Source organism: Colius striatus, chromosome 9 (assembly GCF_028858725.1).
Source record: "Colius striatus isolate bColStr4 chromosome 9, bColStr4.1.hap1, whole genome shotgun sequence".
NCBI lineage: Eukaryota > Metazoa > Chordata > Aves > Coliiformes > Coliidae > Colius > Colius striatus.
The window spans coordinates 10,609,643-10,632,503 of NC_084767.1; the positions used below are offsets into that span (position 1 = coordinate 10,609,643).

A 22,861-nucleotide genomic window follows, 5' to 3' on the forward strand; every position below is an offset into this window, starting at 1 on the left:
GTATTGCAAACAGTTTTCTGTGAATGTAAGAACTTGCTGAGTCTGAGTCCTGTTGATCCTTGACCAGTCTGAGGAAAGACAGCTCAATGGGAAATGTGTTCAAAATCTCAAGAAATCACAGCAAAACATCATTTATCCATCTAAACGTTACTGAGCTCAGTAACGTTTATACTTCAGGAAACTAGGAATTCCACATGTCAAACAGCAAGTTATCACAAAAAGGGATTCAGTCTCTAACAGCAGAACAAAAAGTAATTCATATAACCTGGTAGACTACGACTTGTCCAACCACCATAAATTCAACTGCTTTATTTACTCCTCACACCAAGTATAAAATGCTTCCTGCGTGCATCCTTCATTGGATTTCTTAATGGTAAAGTGGAAGGAAATAACCTGACATTTGTCTTTTGATCATCACACAGTGCTAATGGCAGATTACAATAAGCTACTTTCTCCAACACTTTCTGGTTTCAAAGACTGGTTGTTGCCATTAGCCAGGCAATAATATTGCTTCAAGAATAACTCCTCTAGTACACATAATGCTTGGCATTAACAAACCAGAAACTATGCAGTCTCACAAGGTGTTGTGCAGTTACCATACAAGAATACCACCATTCTAATAAGCAAGTGCACACTAAAAATTCCCTGGTGGTTTTTTTAACCTTTATGTTAAAGAATAACATGTTACAAATTCCACCTACTTAAAGAAAAAAAAGGTAAGATACAACAGTAGACCAGTGGCTGTCTAAAATAACAGTGTGGTTCAAAACACTGCCAATGTCCACAAGAGAAAGGGTGAACGCTCTCACACTCATGTCTCCTGCCCATGGCTGCAACAAACATGTTGAGATTATTTTCAGTAACAGAGCACCAGAAATGCTGCCAGACTGGACTGCTCCATCACACTGCAGTTTTTGGATTATATATGAGTATATCAGGATTTCTCAGTGGGGAAAGGCAACTGAGATTTCCTCTTATTAACAGCAACAAGTAGGGAAAGAGAAGCAAAACTCAGTGCATCTGATCTCCAAAAAAAGGGTTATCTTTCCCTACTTTTCCCTCAATTGTTCCAAGTTTTATTGTAGTTTGAAACCCCAAAATGAAGCCCAGCTGTCTAGTACCAGACATGGACTGCTTCCAGAAACTGAACAACAAGTGTCCATCAATATTTTCCCCCTCATCACCCTCTATGTACCTGTCCTCAAAGCATACTCCAGATGAACAGCAAGGTTTGATGGGTACCTATTGTTATCATAAGGCAAGATATAACACTCAGTTTCTGGGTTCAAGGAAACGAAGCACCTATGCCTTTTTTCCACAGAAAAGTTAGGTCACATTAGAAACCGACCTTGTCTTAATTGCTACTATTTCTCAAGGTTGGTAGTCATAGCAGCAAAAGAGAAGTCATGCTTAATACTGTCCAAACAGGTCATGCCTAACCTGGCAACACCAGTGGAAATGATTTTCTAGTAGTTCAAAGTCTACTGGAATAATGTAAAGGTCTTACAAGTCAGATTTAGAGGACATGAAGTAAATGGTAGGATGCAGCATCTTCTTTACTGTAGAATAAAGAGGTAAGGTACTTGTTTCTCTTTCTCCAGCCACACACAGAAGCGATTGTCTCCTGGGGACTTGCAGATTTTTTTACTGGATAGTCACAATTTTTCCTAGAGACCATTTTGTTTTGCTTCATGAGCAAAACTGATTTTAGATGAAACTCTTTTTGAGTCAGGAGAAACTATCAAATCTTATGAAGGACATAAGTAATAAAAGACAAAATCCTGTAGTTTTGCTAGCACTCAAGGAAGGCAGCTGCAGCAAAGGCATGAGAAAAAGGTAGCTTCTCCAGAGTAATTTTCTAGGATTATTCTTAAGAGAAAGTATTGCAACACTTTTCTGCCAGAATAACACATCATCTTATTCTGCCAAATGTCAGAGATGAGAAGACAGTTGATAAAAAGGCCTCTTGAAAATCCTCCATGAATCTACATTTTTAAGACAGCAAATTTTGCCAGATCCTGCCAAAAAACAGTCCAAAAGAGCCACCTCAAAACAAAAATTAGTTTAACATGGTCAGTTCCCCACTGTAAATCACAAAGCTTTAGAGGCAGTTCCAGTGACATCTGAAGGTGCAGGAATGAGAAGTGGAGAGGGATGGGGACTGCTTAGACCAGGTTGTCACTGAACAAGAGTCTAAGAAATCTCAGTTCTGTTTTCCCATAAACCACTTTGAGAAGCGATTCAGGCACTGTGCAGGATATATCTAGCTGCTGCAAGTGTTTATTTATGGGCCTGCAGTACCTTCAGAAAATAAGATATGAGTGCACTGAAAATGGTTATCACCTACTTTAAATACTTAACATTTACATAACACATTTTTCCAGCAAAGAACAAACTCAATGACAAGAGAAAACTCATATTTTATGTAAACATTCAAAGACAAAACGAAATACATACACAATAGAACAAACTCACATTTTTGTCATAAATGTTTCCAGAAGGCGGTTGGCATCTGTTATTCCCAAGACTTCTGACATTCGGGCATACACCTGGAAAGAAACATTTCAGCAAGAATATAATGCAGACACAAATACCAACATTTACAGTTATTCAAAAACCTTCCTTGTTTTGATTTTGCATGAGAAAAATGCAAGCACAAATGCCTATCCATGGAATCTAACTAAAGCATTTGGAAGAGATGGCTTACACACTCTGATGATGTTCTGGGACTGATCAGCTTTTACTTGCCCTCACAGACATTTCTTCCCATAAAGACGTCTCAAACTTCCACATTAAACTCACTTTGTTATCCATAGAACAATATGGTGTCTAAAAAAACCTGTTTTACTATAAAAAACTGCAAAGGGATGAAGAAAACACTCTTGTGTTAGTCTGTCCTCAGTGGGACATGATTCAACACTTTTTTAACTTGCATTTGTAAGGTATTGCATTGCAAGTCATAAAATCCGGCAAAGTTGATACTCTTCAGACATTCAGTTTTGTGTTCTTGAAGGGAGAACAAAGGCCTTGGCAGCCAACCAGCTTGTAGTTGTATACTTTTCCTATTTATTTCAGATCCAAGACATGTATCACCAGCCAAGTTTTGCCAGCACCCTACCTATCAGATTGAACTGCTATTGTGATGCGGTCAAAACACACAGTGAAAATACCAGGTGTCTTTTTTTTCCCTTACTGTGGAATCTTTATAACATTTTCTGGTAGTTTTAGTAGCCTAACATTAGTTAAATAAAAAACAGAAAGGAGATACATACTGCAAAATGTCTTGACAACCCTCTGCCAACTCACTTTACTCTGAGCTTGAGTAGCTCTGCTATTTGCTTACAACTGGTGTAAACCCAGATCTGCCAGTCAGTATATTTCATTTCACTCATTTTAACCTTTAGTGACACTAAACCGAATATTATGGGTTATATGTAATCCGTCCATATGATGTGATTAAGTAAAGGATCACTAAGGTCTGAATTGAGAGCACCAAGCACTGGCAGCACATGCAGCTGCAGTCAGCCAGCTGTGAAAGCCTGGTGCCATCTAGCTGTCAATTTTGTTGGCTGACATCACATATTCCACACAAACACCAATGAACTTCAGCTAACTCAGTGCTTCTGTTGCTGTGCCTAAACTCGCTTTCTGCTAGTTGATATAATCCCATGACTTTGCTTAAAAACCAAACGAGCAGTGTCCTGCCTCTGAGGAAGTCAATGACAATAATAACAGTGAAATTGTATTTCCATGTCCCAAAGACTTCAGTTTTAAATCCAAGCGTAATAAAGGCATCAGTAAATAAACTTGCAGCTCTAAGCAGAAACTGCACCAAGGAAAACTTAACTTGTAAGCTTTGAGAATGGTAGGAATTGAATTTATTGATACAAAATCAGTAGTGAAAGGACAACCAAAAGATGAAAAACCAGTAATATACAATTCTTCAAGCACTGCAAAATCCCGTGTTCACACTGTAAATGTGAAGTTATCTATGGGAATTAAACAGAGCAGCAATAATTTATTGAAATAGAAAAATATCTTCTAAATGAAAAAAAAGAAATCTCTCTGAAGAACTGCTACAGCAGCTGCAATTTTAGCAGTGTAAGAATTTCTGTATTTGATGTGAGGAAAAGATAAAATGAGATAGGGAGACATGTAAACATTTCAAATGCACATGTGGCTCAGAGCTTTCCTTTCTGCCACGGGAAAGCAGCCCCTGGCTGGTGGCATTGTGCTCTGTTGTCAAACTCGGCTCTCCCCACGCCAGAGTTTAACAAATAAAATACTAAACCAGCAGTCAGTGTTGACAAAGAGCAGTGCTTTAATCCACAATTATCCTTGTAACTCTTACTACTCCTTTTATCATCCATTAGCTTTGATTCCCATTATCCCATCAAGAACTGTGTCAGCGCTTTTGTCCCTGGGGATTTCCCACAACTACTAGGATCTGACAGCCAAGCTTGAGTGCTAAGCAGGATCATTACCTCTTAAATCCACTTATCTGATCCACTGAATAGTAAATTGAAAAGCTCATTAACAGCAACAATCTGATTTGTTTTCACATGTGACAGGGTCATTTCAAGTCAGCATGAATACAGTGCTTGCCATAAAAACTACTCCCGGTTCCCTAATGTGACAAATTGTAAGCTAAAATAAATGTGATATTTTAAACACCTTCTTGAAAAATCATTTTCAAAACCAACACATGCTCGTAGCATGTAAAAATAGAAAAGCAAATAATCCCCAGCCGCAACAATGAAACGCCCTTAGACTTTTAAGCACTATAAAAAATTAATGATAAAGCATCTTGGATGTATAATAATAAAACACACTTCAACAACAAAGACCGTACTACATATTCAAAAGGTGGAGAAAACCACTGTTCAAAGGGGGTTATAAAAGGATGTGGAATCACACGTGGAAGTGATCTCATCCTCAAGCTTGGTTCCCATCACTGAGCCAGGCCTTGGGGGGGCCTGCTTGGTCTCTCCCCCTGCAGACACTTCAAGTGAGGAGCAGAATAATTTCACTTTCATTAGGAAACAACCAGTTTAAGACTTCTGGAAAACCTTTAAGCAATCATTCCCAAACCCTTACAGCTGCAGGTTTTGTAACTTCCCAAACAAAGCCGCATCACCACAGAGCACTAGGAGACCATAGTAAAACCTCTCACCATCACCATCTCATTCGCACAACAATTATGAATTCCAAGTGAAGCAGAAGTGATAACATTAGGTTATGATGTTTGATGAGCTTCACAGGTACAAGTATATACTGGAGGTCCTTAAAGCAAACTTGGGCTGATACCACCACTGCAACCAACACACAAGTGTCACTGATATATTCAAAGGTGACAGTGACGGTCATGACAATAAAGAGAAAGAACAGAACAGCAAAACACCTTCCTTAAAGAAAGTGTGAAGACATGGGATCCAGGGATCCTTTTTTCACCTGTTTGTACCACTACAACAACCTTGGTAGAGTCAGCACGTTTAAGGAAGACAGCAGGTTCACAAGCTCTATTGCCAGGGATTTTTTTTATGATCTAGTAGATTTATCAGTGGTTCAAATGCCATAATCGTAATATACTTACCAACTACTTGAACCATACATGCTGCTTTCAAAAGGATGAGAAAATAAGCATAGTGGAAGCAATGTTCTATAAAGCAAAGCACTTGTATGTAAACATGGTCCAAGAAAAATGAGGAAATAATTCAGTAATCACAGTAAAACTATTTCCCCATCTTCTCTACTCTATGGCCCTAGATATACTTCACTTTGCTTTGTCTTTTGAGGTCTTCTCTTTTTGGCACTCTCATTATAACTCTGAAGAAGCTAATTATGTCAATTCTTAAATGTGAAGCAGATTACAGAACTGGGAAGCTCAGAATATGAGTTCCTAAAGGTTGTATGGCTATATAATGACAGTCACAGAAATTCAATAACAGCACTGTATGGAATGTACTCAAACGCACCCCATGAAACAAATTAAAACAGAGCAATGAATCTCTCACACTGTGCAAATAAGAAAACACAAGAAAATGTTGGTTTCTATATGTTTCATAAGGGCTATTATAATGAATTAAGATTTTGGATAATGAATCTTCAGAAAATTACAGTAAAGTTATTACCCGTAGGCACATCTTAAATGCTTAAGATATTATAACTTCCTTGAAGCTCTCCAGGCCTTGCTGCAGAGAACTATCACTGCAACATTAAAGTATTTTGTCATGAACATTGAGGGCAAAATCAGACTGTAACCACATTTACCCCAACCTGACCAGACGCTGAGTGGGGCTGGCTGCTACACGGCAGCCTGAAGCACAGGGGCAGGTCGAGGAGAGCACCTCCTTCCCTCATGTCTGCCTGGGAATACAAGCAGTGTGGGGGTGAATATAGAAGATTCAGCTGCCATCCCGCTTCTCTAATTCCCCTGTGCATCACCCAGTGAAATGGCACACTAATCACAAGTTGCCTTCTCGGCGTGGAGTGCCACCACACATTGAGTAACTTCCGCTGCTCTTTAAAAAGCACATTCAGCTATTTTGAAGATTCAGCATTTAAAAGCTCCATTACAATGAGGCAGAAATGAAGCTTCCAAATCCCACAGACAACTTAGGAAAATATGAACTGAATCCTCTAATTAGTATAGTGGGGTGCAAGATGATTCCTCTTTGCGTCCTGACTAAAATAAGGGGTTTTCTGTCTTCTCCAGAATAGAGGAAAACCTTGGTCACCTCCCCTCCTGACCAGCTGTCTTAGAAGGGTAATATCTGAAAGCATCCTTAACTCAGAGATGAAACCAATAGAATGGGCTAATCTGTTGTTTTGTAGTGAGCTCCCTAAATGAAGAAACCCTCCAAAACAGGCCAGAAGAAATTGCCTCCGTTTCAGACGCAATCACTGGGGGCTTTGTGCTAACTAAAAAGTAGGCTGCTCTCCCATTCACTGCTTCATGTGCTTGTAAGCAACCAGAGGAACACCACCAATGATATAAATGATTTAGTATCTGCTGACTCACCTAGCTTAATTAAAATACTGCATAAACTTATCCTCTGTTGAAAGAGATCTACTATAAAACAACATTCAGAAATTATTGTATGGTTATTACACATAAGTCTTATGCTGTAGGGGAATGGGTAAATCTGCTGTGTGGCTCGGTCATTGTTATGGATGTTATTTCCCTCCTAGTCTGTGGAAATATGCTCTCACACGAGTTCAGATGTAAGAGGTATTAACAGTTCCCACAAAGGCTGTTTTCCAGGCCCTCCTCCCCAGACCCTTCTCTCTTAGCTCAACGGAGCAAGAGAATTCACATGAGTCTGGGCTGTGGGGGTGATTAACTCCCCGCCTCTCGCTCCATGAAGTGCCTGTACAACATCAGCAATAAACTTTATCTTAAATGGAAATTGATCTCTATTCCAATGATTTACTCTCAGCTTCTATTTACTTATTTATTTCTTCCTTTCTTAATTCCTGTTTTCTGAAAACCTTGAAAGAAATATTTACAATTCTGGTGAATTTACTACAGAGGACCTATGATGGACAAGCTGTTGTTATTACTGATGCAGCATGAGAAGCATTCTCTGAAAAAAATGAAGGAAAGGAAAGAGGTTTATCTGTTAGGCCTTCAGTTATCCAATTGTTAAAAAAATCTTAGCTCTAACAGACTTGTTTAGACTTTCATTTTTGTAAAGCACTGTTAAAGATTTTTAATTCCACTCTCTTTTGTTTCCCTGCAGGGCCTGAAGTACAAACATTTTAGTGAAAACTGAGAAATAGTACTAACAGCTATTATTTTTTTTACATCATCTGGAAGATTTTCTGTTTTCAAAGCTGTACTTTCCATCAGAACCATACACTGTACTGCAGAGACTCAAGCCATGCATGCAGTCAAGTATTTGCTTAATGGGAAGCCAAAATGCTGCTTTAAAATCCTCTAATGACTGAAATGAACCAATACTGTGCAGATTACGAGAGTGGATTTGTGCCAGTCAGTGAGCTCCGAAAGATAAAGCTTTACAGGTAGTTCAGTAGCAGTAATTGACACCCTTACTTGACCCTGGAACTATTAAAAATGTCCAGCTTAATTTTAGCCAGTTGCTTAATTGTATTTAAACGAGTGGCCCACTCAGCACACTTATGTGCAATAAACCTCAGTGCAAAAGCATCAACATCAGTTTGGCACTTAAAAACAAATACTAAAAAAATCACAGCTTCTGATTACAGTTCTAAGATTCCTATATCCAAAACTATTTCATTGTACCACTGACAGAGCTGCAGGTGTGCTGCATCCCTCCGGATCGGGCCTTTAGGTGTACAAAACTTAGAGATATCATATATTTTACAAAGGTTTTGCATGGGGGTTGTACATGAAGAGAGCTTTTGCACATTTATCCCACGGCATAAGGAGAGGTGTTACAGCCACCACAGCTAATACGAGCAATTTGAACAACCCTCTTTGGCAAGCCAGAAATAAGATAATTGTTCAACATAGGCTGGCTCTTCTGAAATACTGGAAGCATTGCCTGTAATTATAGACATCTGTCATTGCTAGCCACTCAGTAGTAACCCTGACATCAATATACAACTATAACACTAAACTGCCTGCAGGCGCAGCAATGGAAGCCAGATACGAGAGGCGGGCAATCATCTGCCTCATCCAAACTATCTGTCAAAGGTTCCTAACCACAAATAGCTCTTACGTTTTGTATCCTTAGGATAATATGTTGATTTATTTTAGATCCTCTAATATTTACAGTCTGGGCCATCTACTAAAATAAAGAAACAAACCTTATGGCTAATGGAGGCAGTTACCGTTCAAAATCATCACGGAAGGTCATAGCTCACCACTCCAATGTTCAATGCGGATGGCTGCTTTCAACATGCACCTGCCTATAAACTTTCCCTCCTCCCTCCACCAAAATCCTACAAGCTCATTTGCAGCTAAAAGGTACAATGACTGCTGTTCTCTCATCAGCCAACATTTTAACAACCAACTCGAAGAAATATTTGCATTTTGAACCTCGAGAAAATCTGTGCAAAGATGGGCACAGTAAGTTCCAGTATCCCGGTGTCGGTACAGAACAGAATTACCCTCAACATATAATTCTGAAAAAGGAGTTGCATTAATGATATAAATTATGTTTACAGATGAGATACTTGAGCAGTTTTGGCAGGAAGCTGACTTACATTCTAAAGCGAGCAATAAAGTTTCTTGAGATTTACAGAGAAACGTGGATAATTCCTTTTTAATTCAGAGACAAAAACCATGTTTGAAACCCTCAGTCTCTACCTTTTTTGTCTTCATTTGAAAATCAATCTCAGAAAGGGGCGAAAAAGATTGTAGGTTTAAACCAATTAGGAATTAACATCCTTACAATTATCCTAATTTGTTATTAACAAAACTGAGATTTCTTCCTATGATTCACAACAGCCTCTGCTGAAGAGAAACTATTAATTACTAGACAGACAGTTAGCTTACAAGTGAGCTGCATTTTAAAAACCTCCTTTAAAATACAATTGCTAAATGCCTTACAGTGCTGTAATGTGAGACAGGTTCAAATCTTATTACTTCACTGAAATTAAAACCTAAGTTTTAATACTGTTCAAGTCGAACAATGATTCCACACTTTATTGCTTTTGAAATCCCTTGATGATCATAGGAAAAAATGCCCTCGAGAAAAAGAGACTCTGTTTTCGATAAACAGAAAATACAGTTTGCACTCTTAGCCTCTTTGTCATCACAAAAAAAGGATTTAATGCCAATTCTTTAAAAAAAGACTTTTTTTCACAAAATGTGCACCTTGTGTGCCATTTGTAAAATCAGCTCACTTTCTTTTATTTATTACTGCAGCGCGGCAAGGCAATAAAGCAGCTACTGATAGCTAATAAATTACATGCCTTTTAAAACAATTCTCCAGCTACAAAAACTTGTAACTACAAAGGATTACATTTACATGGTACATCGTGTGAAATGGCTGTATTTATGTTCTATTTAACCACATAAATAAAATCTGACCCTTTATTAAACAACAGAGTATGGAACAGGGACTACACGAGAGACTAAACAAAGGGTAACTTTTAAAGGCTTTTCTAGAGATTTACATAATTCAACGTAAAATGCAACAAAAATCTGGCCTAAGCAGTCTAAAGTATTTTTAAAATAGAACACACTTTTAAGTATGTCCTTCAAGCTACCTTTAGGAAAAAAAGTGATCACAGATTTTTCAGTTATTGCATGACAACAATGATTTGCTCCTGACTCTTAAAATCTACACAAGGTTTTCACTATTAATTGCAACCTATCACTGTAACATAGAACACATTCTCCATCACATACTATGCAAACCAGGATTTGTATTTTTAATGGAACTAAATATCGGAGCTTTGGGAAAGCTTTTTTTTGTTAAAATGGATTTAAAACAATAAAACCCCGTAGTCTTATTTCATCATGTGTTTCTCTGCGATAGGCTTTAAATCAACATGTATCTATTAAACTCATGTAACTGCTCTTAAATACTTTTTCTTCATTGCTGGTTTAGCAATTATATCTAATCTGCACTGAATGCTGAAGTGACTGTCTCTTATTTTCCTCCCGTATCATTTTTCAGCTGATGTGCTAAACTCTTCTCATACATTTGTTCCTTACAATTTGATTGTCTCATAAATCGTTAAACTAAGTATTAAATTCTTTTTAATTGTCTATATTTCATCTAAATTTGGTAGGTCTATTATTAATTTCCTTTACTCAGAGTTATTTTTATAGCATCTGTAGCTTTGGTTTTGCCTTCCTCACACAACTTCTTCATGTTGCTGTAGCTCCAAAATGGCAGTTCTTTAATTGAGCATGAAAACAAATCTTAGTTCCCTACTAATAAATAAAACCATTTAAAATATTGCTATTCAATTAGCAGATAACATCCCGTGACATGTTAGCAAAGACTCTGCATGATTCTGAATTCCGCACCAAGCACACCACCATCATGACTATCAATCATTTTGAATGGAGATGCTGTGGGGCAGATCTTTCAGTCTGACTGAGCATTGCTTGATGCAAAATGAGATGGGAAATAGTTTTCAGACACTTCCTTAATCCCAAAGCCACCTTTCCCTATGGTAACACTAAAGGCTTACTTTGCTAATATATTTTTTCTTCTATTTTGCACTTGTCATTAGTGCTGAAAATGTTAAGACAAAGACATTTATTACCTAAAACAGCCAAAAAAGGAGGTTTAACAAACCAAGCAGCTAGGACAACAAAGCAAAGCCCCTGGTTTCCTAATTCAGGTTAGTGTGTTTACTTGTGGGGATGAAATATAAATGCAATTTTAAGATGGTAGAGAATAAGGAGCCTGGTATGACTATACCAGGAGACTGTCCTTTGCCTAACAGGATGACTAAAAAGCTCTAAAAGAGTGGAGAGAAAACTTAACAGTTTGGCTCAAGAGGAGTTACAGATATACTGAAAAACAAAAATACATCCTGATACTCAGATACTGAAAACTCAACAACTCCTGATTTCACCTAAGAATAAAATAAACCAAGAGCTCTGAAGAAAGGAGCGACATGGTCCAACCTATGAACACAGAAAGGATTTGAGAGGTGGATTCTGAAGGGAAGGTTGTCAATATTGGGCTTTTGTTCAAATTAAGCAACTATGAATGGAGGCAAAATTTGATAGAGTATACTATATGTTAAGGAATTCCAAACATAAATATACTGTATAGATAACACACAAATAGATCCAACTTTGGATCATCAGCAGGGAATACAATTATAGTTACATGAGTATTTATTGAAAAGCTTACAAAATACAAACCAATGAAATGGATCAATCAAAACTGGCCAAGAAACTTGATCAATTATTATTCCCCGTGACATGTGGGATGTTTCAGACTCCGGCCACTGATGTTAAAGACTTCTGAGAAAAAAAAGGGGGGGTATCCCATGCTGTGCACAGGAAAGCACAGCTAAACTGTCTCGGCTCTGGCTAGAGAAACACAGACTATCATGCAGGCTAAAAGAGAAATCCACAGAACAAAATAAAGGTCATCTCACACAATATTTGAGAATTAGTCACACTAAAGCAAATACAGAAGACAGTGGTTCATGTTACAGAGTCAAGAAGCAACACCAGATGACCTAACAGGCAGTACCTACGACAGCCTGCTGTCATCCACACACATCTACAGGTCCTCCATGCCTTGGAAGAGAGACTATATCATCTGCATACTGCATGCAGTCCTTCATGTCATCTTTTATCAGTATGACTAACAGCCATGATCTTGAATATTATACAGCACAGTATTTTTGTGTGTGTTGTTGACCTCTTATGCAAACATGATCATCAAATCTATGCAAACGTAACAGATAATAGAATGCTGTCAGACACAACTACTCTCTACAGTCCAGGAGTGTGAAATGCTTCAGAAGCAAAGCGATTTGGTAAGGTGTGCTCTCAGGTGCTGACCCACGTGTGTCTTAAAGGATACTGCAAAACCAATTTTTTAGCTCCAACAGCTCATACATTTAGATGGGTACAGAAAAATGTAAATAATATTCTAGATGTTAGTGCTATTCAGAAGATTAGAATAGAATTGGTTATTAAAGAAGATGCATAAAATGCACTTGTGCTGTTAAGAGCTCATTCAGTCTGTTATATTAATGCTACTTGAATCATGAGTGCCTCTGCATATTCTGAGAAAATCTAAAAGCATAATATATCAAATTAAATACAAAAGTTTGTACAATGTGATAAGCTCCATTATTATTGTGTAGATGATATCTATACAAATCATTTAATACTTAAATTGATAGAAACTTCTTGCTTCAGAAATAAAACTTTTGTTCCCAGAAGACTTCTTTCTCAATAGAGCTACATGCCTTAAGAAACAACTCGTCAGTAGTGAGAATGCTCTGGAGAAATAATATGGAACCTTCCTCATGGCCTTCCTAACTGCAGTTCTTTTGATCCAAATTGATGCCAACTGCCAACTCTTCCAACAAAGAAGATACATATAAAACTTACGTGGAACAGATCACTGAAATACTGTTGGGTTTTTTTTTTTCCTCCTTGCTTCAGAAGAATGGCAAGTGGTAGAAAACAGACAGCAGTTTGCCTTTCTATGATGTTTAACTCAAGTGCATTTAAGTCTGAGAGGCATACATCACAATACATTCCCGTATGTTAAACGGATCTGGATCAGGACAACATTACTAACAGTTCTGGCTTGCTCTGTGAGCACACAAAAGCAAGTGTCAGTCAGAGCTTTGAATAGTCGGATAAAAATAATTTTAGGAAGATGTGTGCATCTAGTGAGGTACAAAATACAGCCCAAATACTGTAGGTTCTCCAAATTTCACTGCAGGTTATGGAAATGGTTATACAGAAGGCAGCAGTCACCACTGACCCAACCCTTGCATTACCTGCGTGACACAGCTGTATCACTGCTCCTTCCCTGCTCAGATCATGGAGATGAACGAGTCATACTCCTTTCTACTAATCCAATAAGGTACAACAATCACACACTGCCACACAAAATTCTGACAAAGTTTAACACAAACCTGAACTAGACACTCTGGGTAAAGTGTTTATCTCCATTTTTGTAAGTGAAATAAACATTTTCATAAGGGGATTAAAAAAACCCTTCCTAGTTCATGCACTCCACATACAAAACCAAGGCATATTGCCTTAAATATTAAGGTTGCTAGAGTCTCCCATTTTTTGAACACATTATACACAAGTCGAGGAAGCCAGCTGGCTCCTGTGGTGACTCTACATACTATAAAAAGGAGCATTCAAGAATTAACAATGAATTAGCTCTTGACATTGTTGTATGAAAGAAACAGAGCTCTGAGAGCTTTAGAACATCTGTGAATAAAGAAGACAGTTGGTCATAAGATGTTCCACTAAGTCATCATAAACTATGTCAGTAATACTCAGAAAATGTTTCTCCTTTCTCTTACCCAACTTCATATTCAGTGCTTTTGGCAAAATACGTTCAAACAAGAAGAGTTTCCATACTATTATTTATTACCTATCTTCACTCATCTGTTACCAACTTGACGACAGCTAGAGGTTTTTTTGTGGGGTGAAAATGCTGCTATGATGAGCCATATTCCTAAGAACTGCTGAAAGAAATGTATGAAATGTCTTAATTCTGCCATTTTAGTTACAGATCTATAGGTTAAAATGAGAGATATTTTTTTTGGCCCAAAGTTAACAAACACAGACTCTTCTCACCTCGCTCCCCACATTTATTCCCAGAGCCACTGTTATAATAAAAATGAGCCAAGACTTTATTTTTGTGTAAGTAACATCATGGTAAAACAGCAGTAATCATAATTATCTCAGAATTAACCTGAGAGGCTCCAAGTCTGCATTGCATTCTAAATCCTGGAGTAAGAAACTATACTATATTATGGAATATGAAGAGCTGGAAGTGAACAGTAGTATCATGCCCATACTCCATGCTGTTAGAGCTGATGCATAATAGTATTTGTGATTTCAGCTAAGAGAGGACTGTGCTTTTTAAAAAACATTTCTAAGTACTCTCTTCTCCTTCCCATCAGCATCACAATGTAATTTAAGATGCCTTTAACATGTCTTTTCAGTGACATATACTATACACAAGCCCTGTTGACAAAAAGACAAACAGTGTGCTGGGCTGCATCAGGCAGAACATCCCCAGCAGGTCAAGGGAGTTGATCCTTCCCCTCTGCTCAGCACTGATGGATGAGACTTATATTTTATCATAATATTTGCTTTTAAGGTAGTTCTGTTTTTACCATTATGAATTTTAAATTTAAATCACTAATGTTAACTCCAATTTCATTCCATTTTAAGTTTTTGCTCTGAGAATTATTTTAATCACAAGTTTATGTGTTAAACCTTTCCAATAAAAATTAGGAGAACCAGGAAAAGAAAAAAGTTAATATGGATTTTTTAGTAATTGAAGATACATGAAATGTTTTTCCCTCTAGATTCACAGGTAGCAACATTTTACTGGAGGACTAACTTGCATTTTCAGCTTTCTAGCATCACCAGAATGGCACAAAGGAATTGAAGCAGTATTGCTGTCTCATTTCTGAAGCCTGCTTATGAAGAATAAAACGGAACAAGAAGTGAGGGGAGGCCAGTTTTCACATAGCTGTACTTTCAGGACTCCTCCCATACAACCCTGCTTTGACTCTTCCAGCCCTGTTAGCAGGACTGAGGAATGAGCAGCAGTCAGCCTTCCAGTGCCAGTACCCAAGCCAGAATGCAGGTAATCTTCAGATGGTACCATGAAAAGACAGACCTATTAATACAACGTGACACACAACCCGTCACACTACTCTCCCTCCCACTAGTCAGTCCTTACAATCAAGAGACTAATGGCACACAAACTGAGGATAAAGGAAGTTCTGTAGGTAGTTAACTCTGACAGTCTAATGAAACCACATTTAACAGCACTGCCTGTAGCCTCTGTATACCCTGAAGCTATATTACATTGCTAATGGCTCACTTACAATCTACTTTTGTCAAGCTCAGCCCTGTGCACATTTTTTTCTTCTACTGCACAAGAAGTTGTTTTTAAAAATCTTTTAATCTCTATGCACTGTAACTTTTCATATCTACATGTAGTGTTGCATCTTTTGATCTAAATATGATCAAACTGAGTCAGGTGGGTCCAAATGAGCCCATTTGCTGTCTAAGCAAAACCCAGTACCAGAGTTGCTTTGAAATGTTTCATTTTTTCCCCCTTGCAAAATGCAACTCCATCAGTATTAAAAGATTCCTTGTAAATTACTCTATCACCCTGAGGGCTGCAGCAGGAGCCTGTTTCCTCCCATCTCTATTCTGAGGCCAGCAGGCTGGTCTTTTCCTCAGATTGCTTTTCACAGGAGGGTAATGCCATTCTCCTGTTACATCTCCTATCTAAACTTGTGCACTGTTGTACACTCCTGTTCACAATTAGCCATCTCAACTTCAATCGTGGAGAATGCCACTAGAGGGCTCACACATTATTTTGTAGCTACCACATCATTTCTCCACATCACATAAGTTTATAGAATCTGAATCATTCCATTACTAAAATTGATCTGAACACAGAAAAACGTTGTTGTCAAATGTGTTAGGGAGTTATGGTTTAACTAAAATAATGGACTGAAAGTGGTCAACAATCAATTAGGTAGAGTGTGAAGTCAGCAGAGGATATCTATATTTTCTGTGAAAAACAAACAGTTGCAGCCCTTGCTTTCTGTACAACACAATTTGCTATTAACTGCAGGTCAGAGTCAGCGTCACACTATGTAATGCAACACTATAATGACATACTATAGAAAGCTTTACTTAATGGGGGCTTGAACCTGAGTATTTTTACAATGCAGGCTTTATTGGAATTATTCTCTTCAGCAATTACAAATATGACAGAGATGCTGTCTCTAAACCACTTCATTAAGTGAGAGCCACATAGAACCCCACCCTGCAACACGGTGATCACTTCCCGTGCTGTGCTGTTAACTGTGACAAGAGTAGATGGTATGAAGTCCCATGGTGGGTCAAGCCTTAATTGCCCAGCATCATCAGTGTTCCACTTAAAAGGCCAACACCCAAAACAACAGCAGCAGCAGAGTAACTGCTAGCACTGTTATACTTCCCCCGTGGACAGAATAAGAGAGGAGATCTATCTAAAGAGGAATCAACAGGAAGGAAAAGTAATATATTATGTATGCACTAGGTACATACAACACATTCTTATTCCTGTCCACATTAAACTGGGCTCCAAGACAGCAAAACTGATGGGAATGAAATATATCTATCAATTATTAAAGGAATTAAGTCGAAAATATTTTGATACCAAGTGGTAGACTCCAAACAAGTATTTCATTTTAGAGCTACACATCAATACTAGATATTCTACACAAAAATATTAGTTGAGAACTCACCCTGTTTGACTTCAAAATCGACTACATAAAAATTAACACAACAGCATGAGAACAAAATTAACAGTCTATGGCAGATGAATCTGCCATTGCACCTGTTCTCCACTGTGCAAAAGAACATCAGCCTGCCACTGATTATTTCTTTTTGACATGATTTATCACCTACTATTCTTTAAACTTGATAAAGCAAATTAATCTTTGATTGCAGGAGCCACTGGAGGTTGTCATTAGTCATGTAGTTTGGTGAGGCTGCATGTGCTTCATTTACCAGTCACAAAGAAATGAAAGCCCAGCAGCCATCACTAGCTGCTTCAACTGTTTTCCTGATCCACCCAAGAGAAAAGATAACAGGATTCAGTACGTGGGATTTTAAGCAGCTACTCTAGAACTGACCCACGTAAACAGAACAGAGTATTTGCTTTTCCAGAAAGAACACCGTTGCCCTAAAATTTATGTTAATAAATTAACTTCTAATATGTTAATAAATTAACTTCTTCCCTATGGCTCCAAACCTATCTTCTCCCTCTCATCAACTGCTGTAGGTAGTAGCACCTGAAAAAAGGGCCAAATGACAAACCTGAGAGATTGTATTGACCAGTTTTCACTGAGAAAGAGAAGAGTCATTCTAGACAGAAAACAACTCTTTTGGATGTAGCTCCACAACAGCAAGAGCAGTTAGGTCTGAAATGTGCTTGTGATAGCCAGGCACTGCCCTGGAGCACGCCTCGGAGACCGAAAAAGCCTCAGTGCCTGAGCTCAAGTAACGAAAATGAAACCCTGTACAACATTATCTGCACTAGAAAAGATCAGAAATTAGCAAAGAACCAAGGAAGAGGTTATCCAAATTGGAAGAATTGTTCTAAATCAAAATGGTGATCCTGCTTTAAAGTACAGAACTGAACGAACCATGCAACAAAGGACTTACTACTGGTTGCAACTCCAGATTACTAAATGACACTCGTAAAACACAGCAGAGTTTCAGATGCCATAAGGACACAGACACAATGCAGATGACAGCCTATATTATGCAGTAGTATAGTGTATTATGTGTATGTTAAAAAATAGTTCCAATTATTTATATATCACTATATTTAACACAAACCTCAAACTATCTAGTCTTTTCTTCAGCACCTACTATAACTGCAAGTTGTAAATTTTAAAGTTTATTAACTGGTAACACACAAAACTTGCTGCTTTTGAAACCAACTCAAATTTGGATGTGTAGACACCAAACAATGATGAGATTTGTATTCTAGAATTAATAGTAACAGATACAGAGAAAACCTGTAGGAAAAATCCTCAAAAATATCGCCACAGGATTTGAGAAAGCAGAATAGAAAGAGTCACTTAACTGTAAGTTATGAACGGTAGTTTCCCATATAAAAATGCTTTTTAAGAAGGTGAAAACCTCCCTATTCAGTAGATGTTCTGTTTTTTTCCTTAGTTGCACAGATAATTCTATGTTTATTTAACAGAAATACAAGCACAATAATTTACTATTCATAGATAAATACACACTTACTGTTTGGCTCCATTGAGAAGATATAAATTTCATCTATTGAACATTAGCTAAAAAAATTACAAGTGTTTATCATCTGGATTATTCTCAGATTAATAGAGATAAATGACGAAACATAATCAGCACCAACTCTGCAACTTAATCATTGCATCTGAGCTATAGGAAACACTTAATTACTCTCATTTACTAGGTGCAATCTAATGAGAAGACATTAGCCAAATGAAAAGAATGCAGTACAAACAAACAAAATAGTTATACCATCATTAAAAAGAAACTCTGACAGTGCAGGTGACAGCATATGCAGGATAAATTACCATAATGTCCTAAATGCTGAGCTGTCAGCATGCTAATGCAGTGATCAGATACCCTGGGAATCTCAGCACTATAGCTGTCAGAAACCGCTATCATAAATCACCTCTCTCTACTGTACTGCTCATTATCACAGCTCTCTTATACATGTTTCTCAGCACAATTCAGCTCAGACAGGAAAGAAACAGTCACCCTTATATAACACTAACGCATAGCTGCCTTCAGCATCCTTCAGAATAGACAGAGAACACTTCTACACAGAAGCTTACATGCTGAAGCATCCAGTATCTACCTGTGCCTTCGGACTCGGTTTCACAATAGTCTAAAATATCTCACTGCAGATTCATGCCTTTGCTTAGAACCCAGCAAACCACAATGAAGCAAAGGATAGTTCCTCCTACTTACACAGCCACTTCTTTTACGCTATGATCCCCATTTGCACATATTTATACCTTGGAATCTTTACAGAAATACACAAACTGGGAAACAACCACGCTAGGATTGCACACCGGAGCACGCAGGCGTGTCGGGTCTGCCTGCATGCATTCCCCACTGTGCCAACTATGTGAACACAGCAAACAGCACACATTTTCTTACAAGATGTATTTTTTTTCCTCCAGTTTGTCACTGGAAATATGAAAGGATAATATCAGGAAACATAAAGGTATATATTTGTCTCTCACAAACGCTGGGTAATACATATGTCCACTGAAGCCAGGCTAGGGGATAGCTAAAAATCACGTTGAAGTAGACCCAACATTCATATCTGAACATATGTAGGTTAAAATATGGTTCAGGATCTTCCCTTTTTTTACTCAGAAAGATGGGCAGATATGTAACATATAGCTCAAACTGCAGATCATGAGAGATGATTTTACTAGTTGGGAGGCGGATTGATTGGTGTGGGAAGCATGCTGGAAATCATACCTTTAACCTCAGACACTAGTTAAAAGGTAAGCAAACAAACAATAAGAAGAGAACTTAGCATCTTGCACTTACTATCTCACCACTTTGATATTGACAGAATCAGAATGAATTAATTTTTTAGTCCTGTACAACTTCGAAAGACACACACATCACAAAAAAGCACTAGAAGCCTTGTGAACTGAGCCAAAATCTCAGTGATGGGTTTTATCTCACCCCTGGAAGTAACTGAACCTTCAAATATTACTTATGATTACAGTAAGTTTTGTTTAGGTTATACTGTGGTCCCTTAAATGTGCAGTGAAGTCAGCTGTACTATCAGAAGAGAACAATTTACAAACACAGAACTCATAATTTTTCTACATCTATCTTCTATGACAGAACACACCATTGTGGAGGGGTTGGTACAATTCCCAGCACACGAACAGCCACGTAAGTTGTAGATAAACCTCTTGGAAACATAGAATTAAAAGTTAAAGTGTAAATTTTTATTCACAGCTTGAGTTTAAAGTTTGGGTTAATTTTCCTTTCTTCCCCTTTAATCAGATAATGCCTCTTTCAACAAAAGTCAGCTTCAGATTGTTTTACACAACACAAACCCACATGTTTTTAGACACAAGGATTTGGTTTTTTTACCAGTAGTGGCACAGTGGCACTTTTGGTTTTCATCTGACCTTTGAGATTTGCTATGCTGAGCACAGTAGGCATTCATTAAACTTTGAGAACTGCACAGTTTCAGGTACCTGTGGGTGGGTCCAACAGAGTTTTTATTTACACACACAAATCCATCTTCCCTTTATTTTGAAAATCAAAGTCTTAAGTGACAGAAACGGTAGAGAAACTGTAGCATGTTTGAAAGATGAAACTATTTGATCTGTAACAGAGCAAGTATAAATCACCCTCAGATTGAGGGAAAAAATGAACTTTGAGAGCCTGAAATGATAAATATGAGAATGAAAAAATTTTTAGGTTCTCAAATGCAAGAGACCAGACCCTATTATTAAGCAATCTGATTTCCATATGTGTTAAATTGCTGATGATTTCCAGGGCCTTAATAATGCTCATTGCTTCCAAAAATCATGCCAATGGGCTTTTCCATTCATGTAGCTTAAATATCGTAGCAGAAGCATGATACAGAAAATACTGTTCAGGTATGGAAGCCTAATTTCTATTTTATACATTTATACTTGTGGGGAAAACTCTTCATGTTTCCTACTTAAGATGGGGGGGACAGGAGGGGAGCACATTAAGGAATACTGTTTATGCAAGATCTTTTAGCTTGTACCTGCTCAAGCTAAAAAAGAAACAGGAAGGTTTGTGTTTGCACAATGCAGCTATCACCCATGTGCAAATGCATTTGAGAGTGACACATTTTAGCACTGCATCTTATACTCTTAAAGAAAATCTTCATAATAGCTTTAGTAAATATATTACTAGAGCATTCATTCACCACAAAGACAGGAGGAGAAGACAGTGAAAGGAATGCCAGAGAAAGAAATGGGATAGGTAATAAAATGTTTTTGAATTGGTTTCAAAGATTCAGAATTGAATTTGAGTGCCATTTCGTGCCCTGGTAATTGGGAATGCCAATCTTTGTGAGTGCTTGCATATAGCCCTCATGAATTCTTGCTGAACATGCAAAATCTAAACTAACAAATACCGATTTTCCTCAAGAGACTTTAAAACCAACAGTTGCACAACATCATGTTTGCTTTAAAAAATAAAAATATCCCCTCCTCCCCCGAATTTACCACTGTCATCTCATTCCCAACACATTCCTTTTGCTCAAGAAATCCTGCAGTGCCTTCTCCAAACCCATTTGTATGTGACAAAGAGGACAGAGCTGAAGTTGGAAAAACAAAAGGCAGAGCAGAACAGTGAACCTTTGTGGAGACAGCAGAGTTTGAAAACTTCCATCATTAAATCCTGGTTGAAAAGGAAATTAAATCATTTTCTGGGCTTTTTAAAGAAAAATATATATTACTTGAGTTTTATAGATTGGTGTTTTACCTGTGTTCTACACAAGAATCAGCAATTTCTTCAAAGAGAATTGAATACCTTTCTTCCTCTCACAAATCTAACGAAGTAGGATACAGAAAGAAACGTAACATTTTGAATTCATGCACCACATACCCTTACACAAGGTTCATGCTATTTTTAAAATAAGACTGTATTTAAATTGTGAGCTGGTAAAAAACCTCACAGCTTTCTCAGGGTCCTTTCTTTTGAGGACAAATGGTCTCCTGAAGGCTCCTACTTGTTTGCTAATGCACAGTCTTAATTAAAAATATAACCCAAATATCTTTAAACCAGTCAAACAAATCCACACCTGCAGAAAATGAAGAAAGGAAAAAGATTAAGGGCAGTTTAAAAGATAACTCATGCATGGAATATGGGTAGGATTAGTAGGTAAAAACAATAATACGTGAAAGACTAAAAGTATGTTGCAAGTCTCGAGAAAATAACGTTTGCTGCCTTTCAAAGATGACATATTCTAGCAATTCTGTGCGTATTTGTTTAAGTGGGTTTTAAAATCAAATTTTCAGTACTAACAAGAGAAAAGAGCAAATAAGAATTATTGAAGCACATGCTAAAAATCTTCTATATATTATGGACATGTAATAGGATTTTTTTCTCTATCATAAGATATTGCAGGGGTGGACAGATAAATTACTGTCTGTATTCATAGAATAATAATGAAAAAGTACTCTTAAAGGGGAAATCCTTCCACATCTCTAAAACATTGGTGACAGCAGCAATCAACCTAAGAAAAAGCAGTCAGTCCTTGACTGATAGCCACATTCATTTTTATGAAGAATGAAGTATGTTACAGAGAAATCAGATGTTAAAAGTTTAAAAATACTCTGCATATTCATACAGAACTGTGTAAAAGCAAAAATGTAAATCTAACTAGAATAGAATTTGTCCTGGATACACCAGTCAGTAGCTATAGTGCATTATCAAGTACTACTAGAAACAAATACATAAAATCAGGTTTTTTGAGAACTGTTAATAGAGCCAAAGAAAAATACTCCCAGATACTGGTTTTAGTTGATGATTTTCTTTAAAAGCTACAGCAGACATATGGACACTGAAGGCTCTAAAGTATGTAAAGCTAATTTTCCACAGAGCAAAGAGTTAAGCATTTGCAATATGGATCAAAACATTCAGAAGGTGCAA

At 37.5% G+C, this 22,861-nt stretch overlaps 1 protein-coding gene across 1 annotated transcript in view; it reads right to left on the reverse strand.

Moving 5' to 3' along the window:
- The window catches only part of RANBP17 (RAN binding protein 17), a 148,668-nt gene that overhangs the window by 71,013 nt on the left and 54,794 nt on the right, over positions 1-22,861 (reverse strand). Inside the window, exon 15 of the mRNA XM_062002363.1 lies at positions 2,476-2,549. Within this exon, the coding sequence (XP_061858347.1) occupies positions 2,476-2,549 (74 nt within the window). The remainder of the gene's footprint in view (positions 1-2,475; positions 2,550-22,861) is intronic.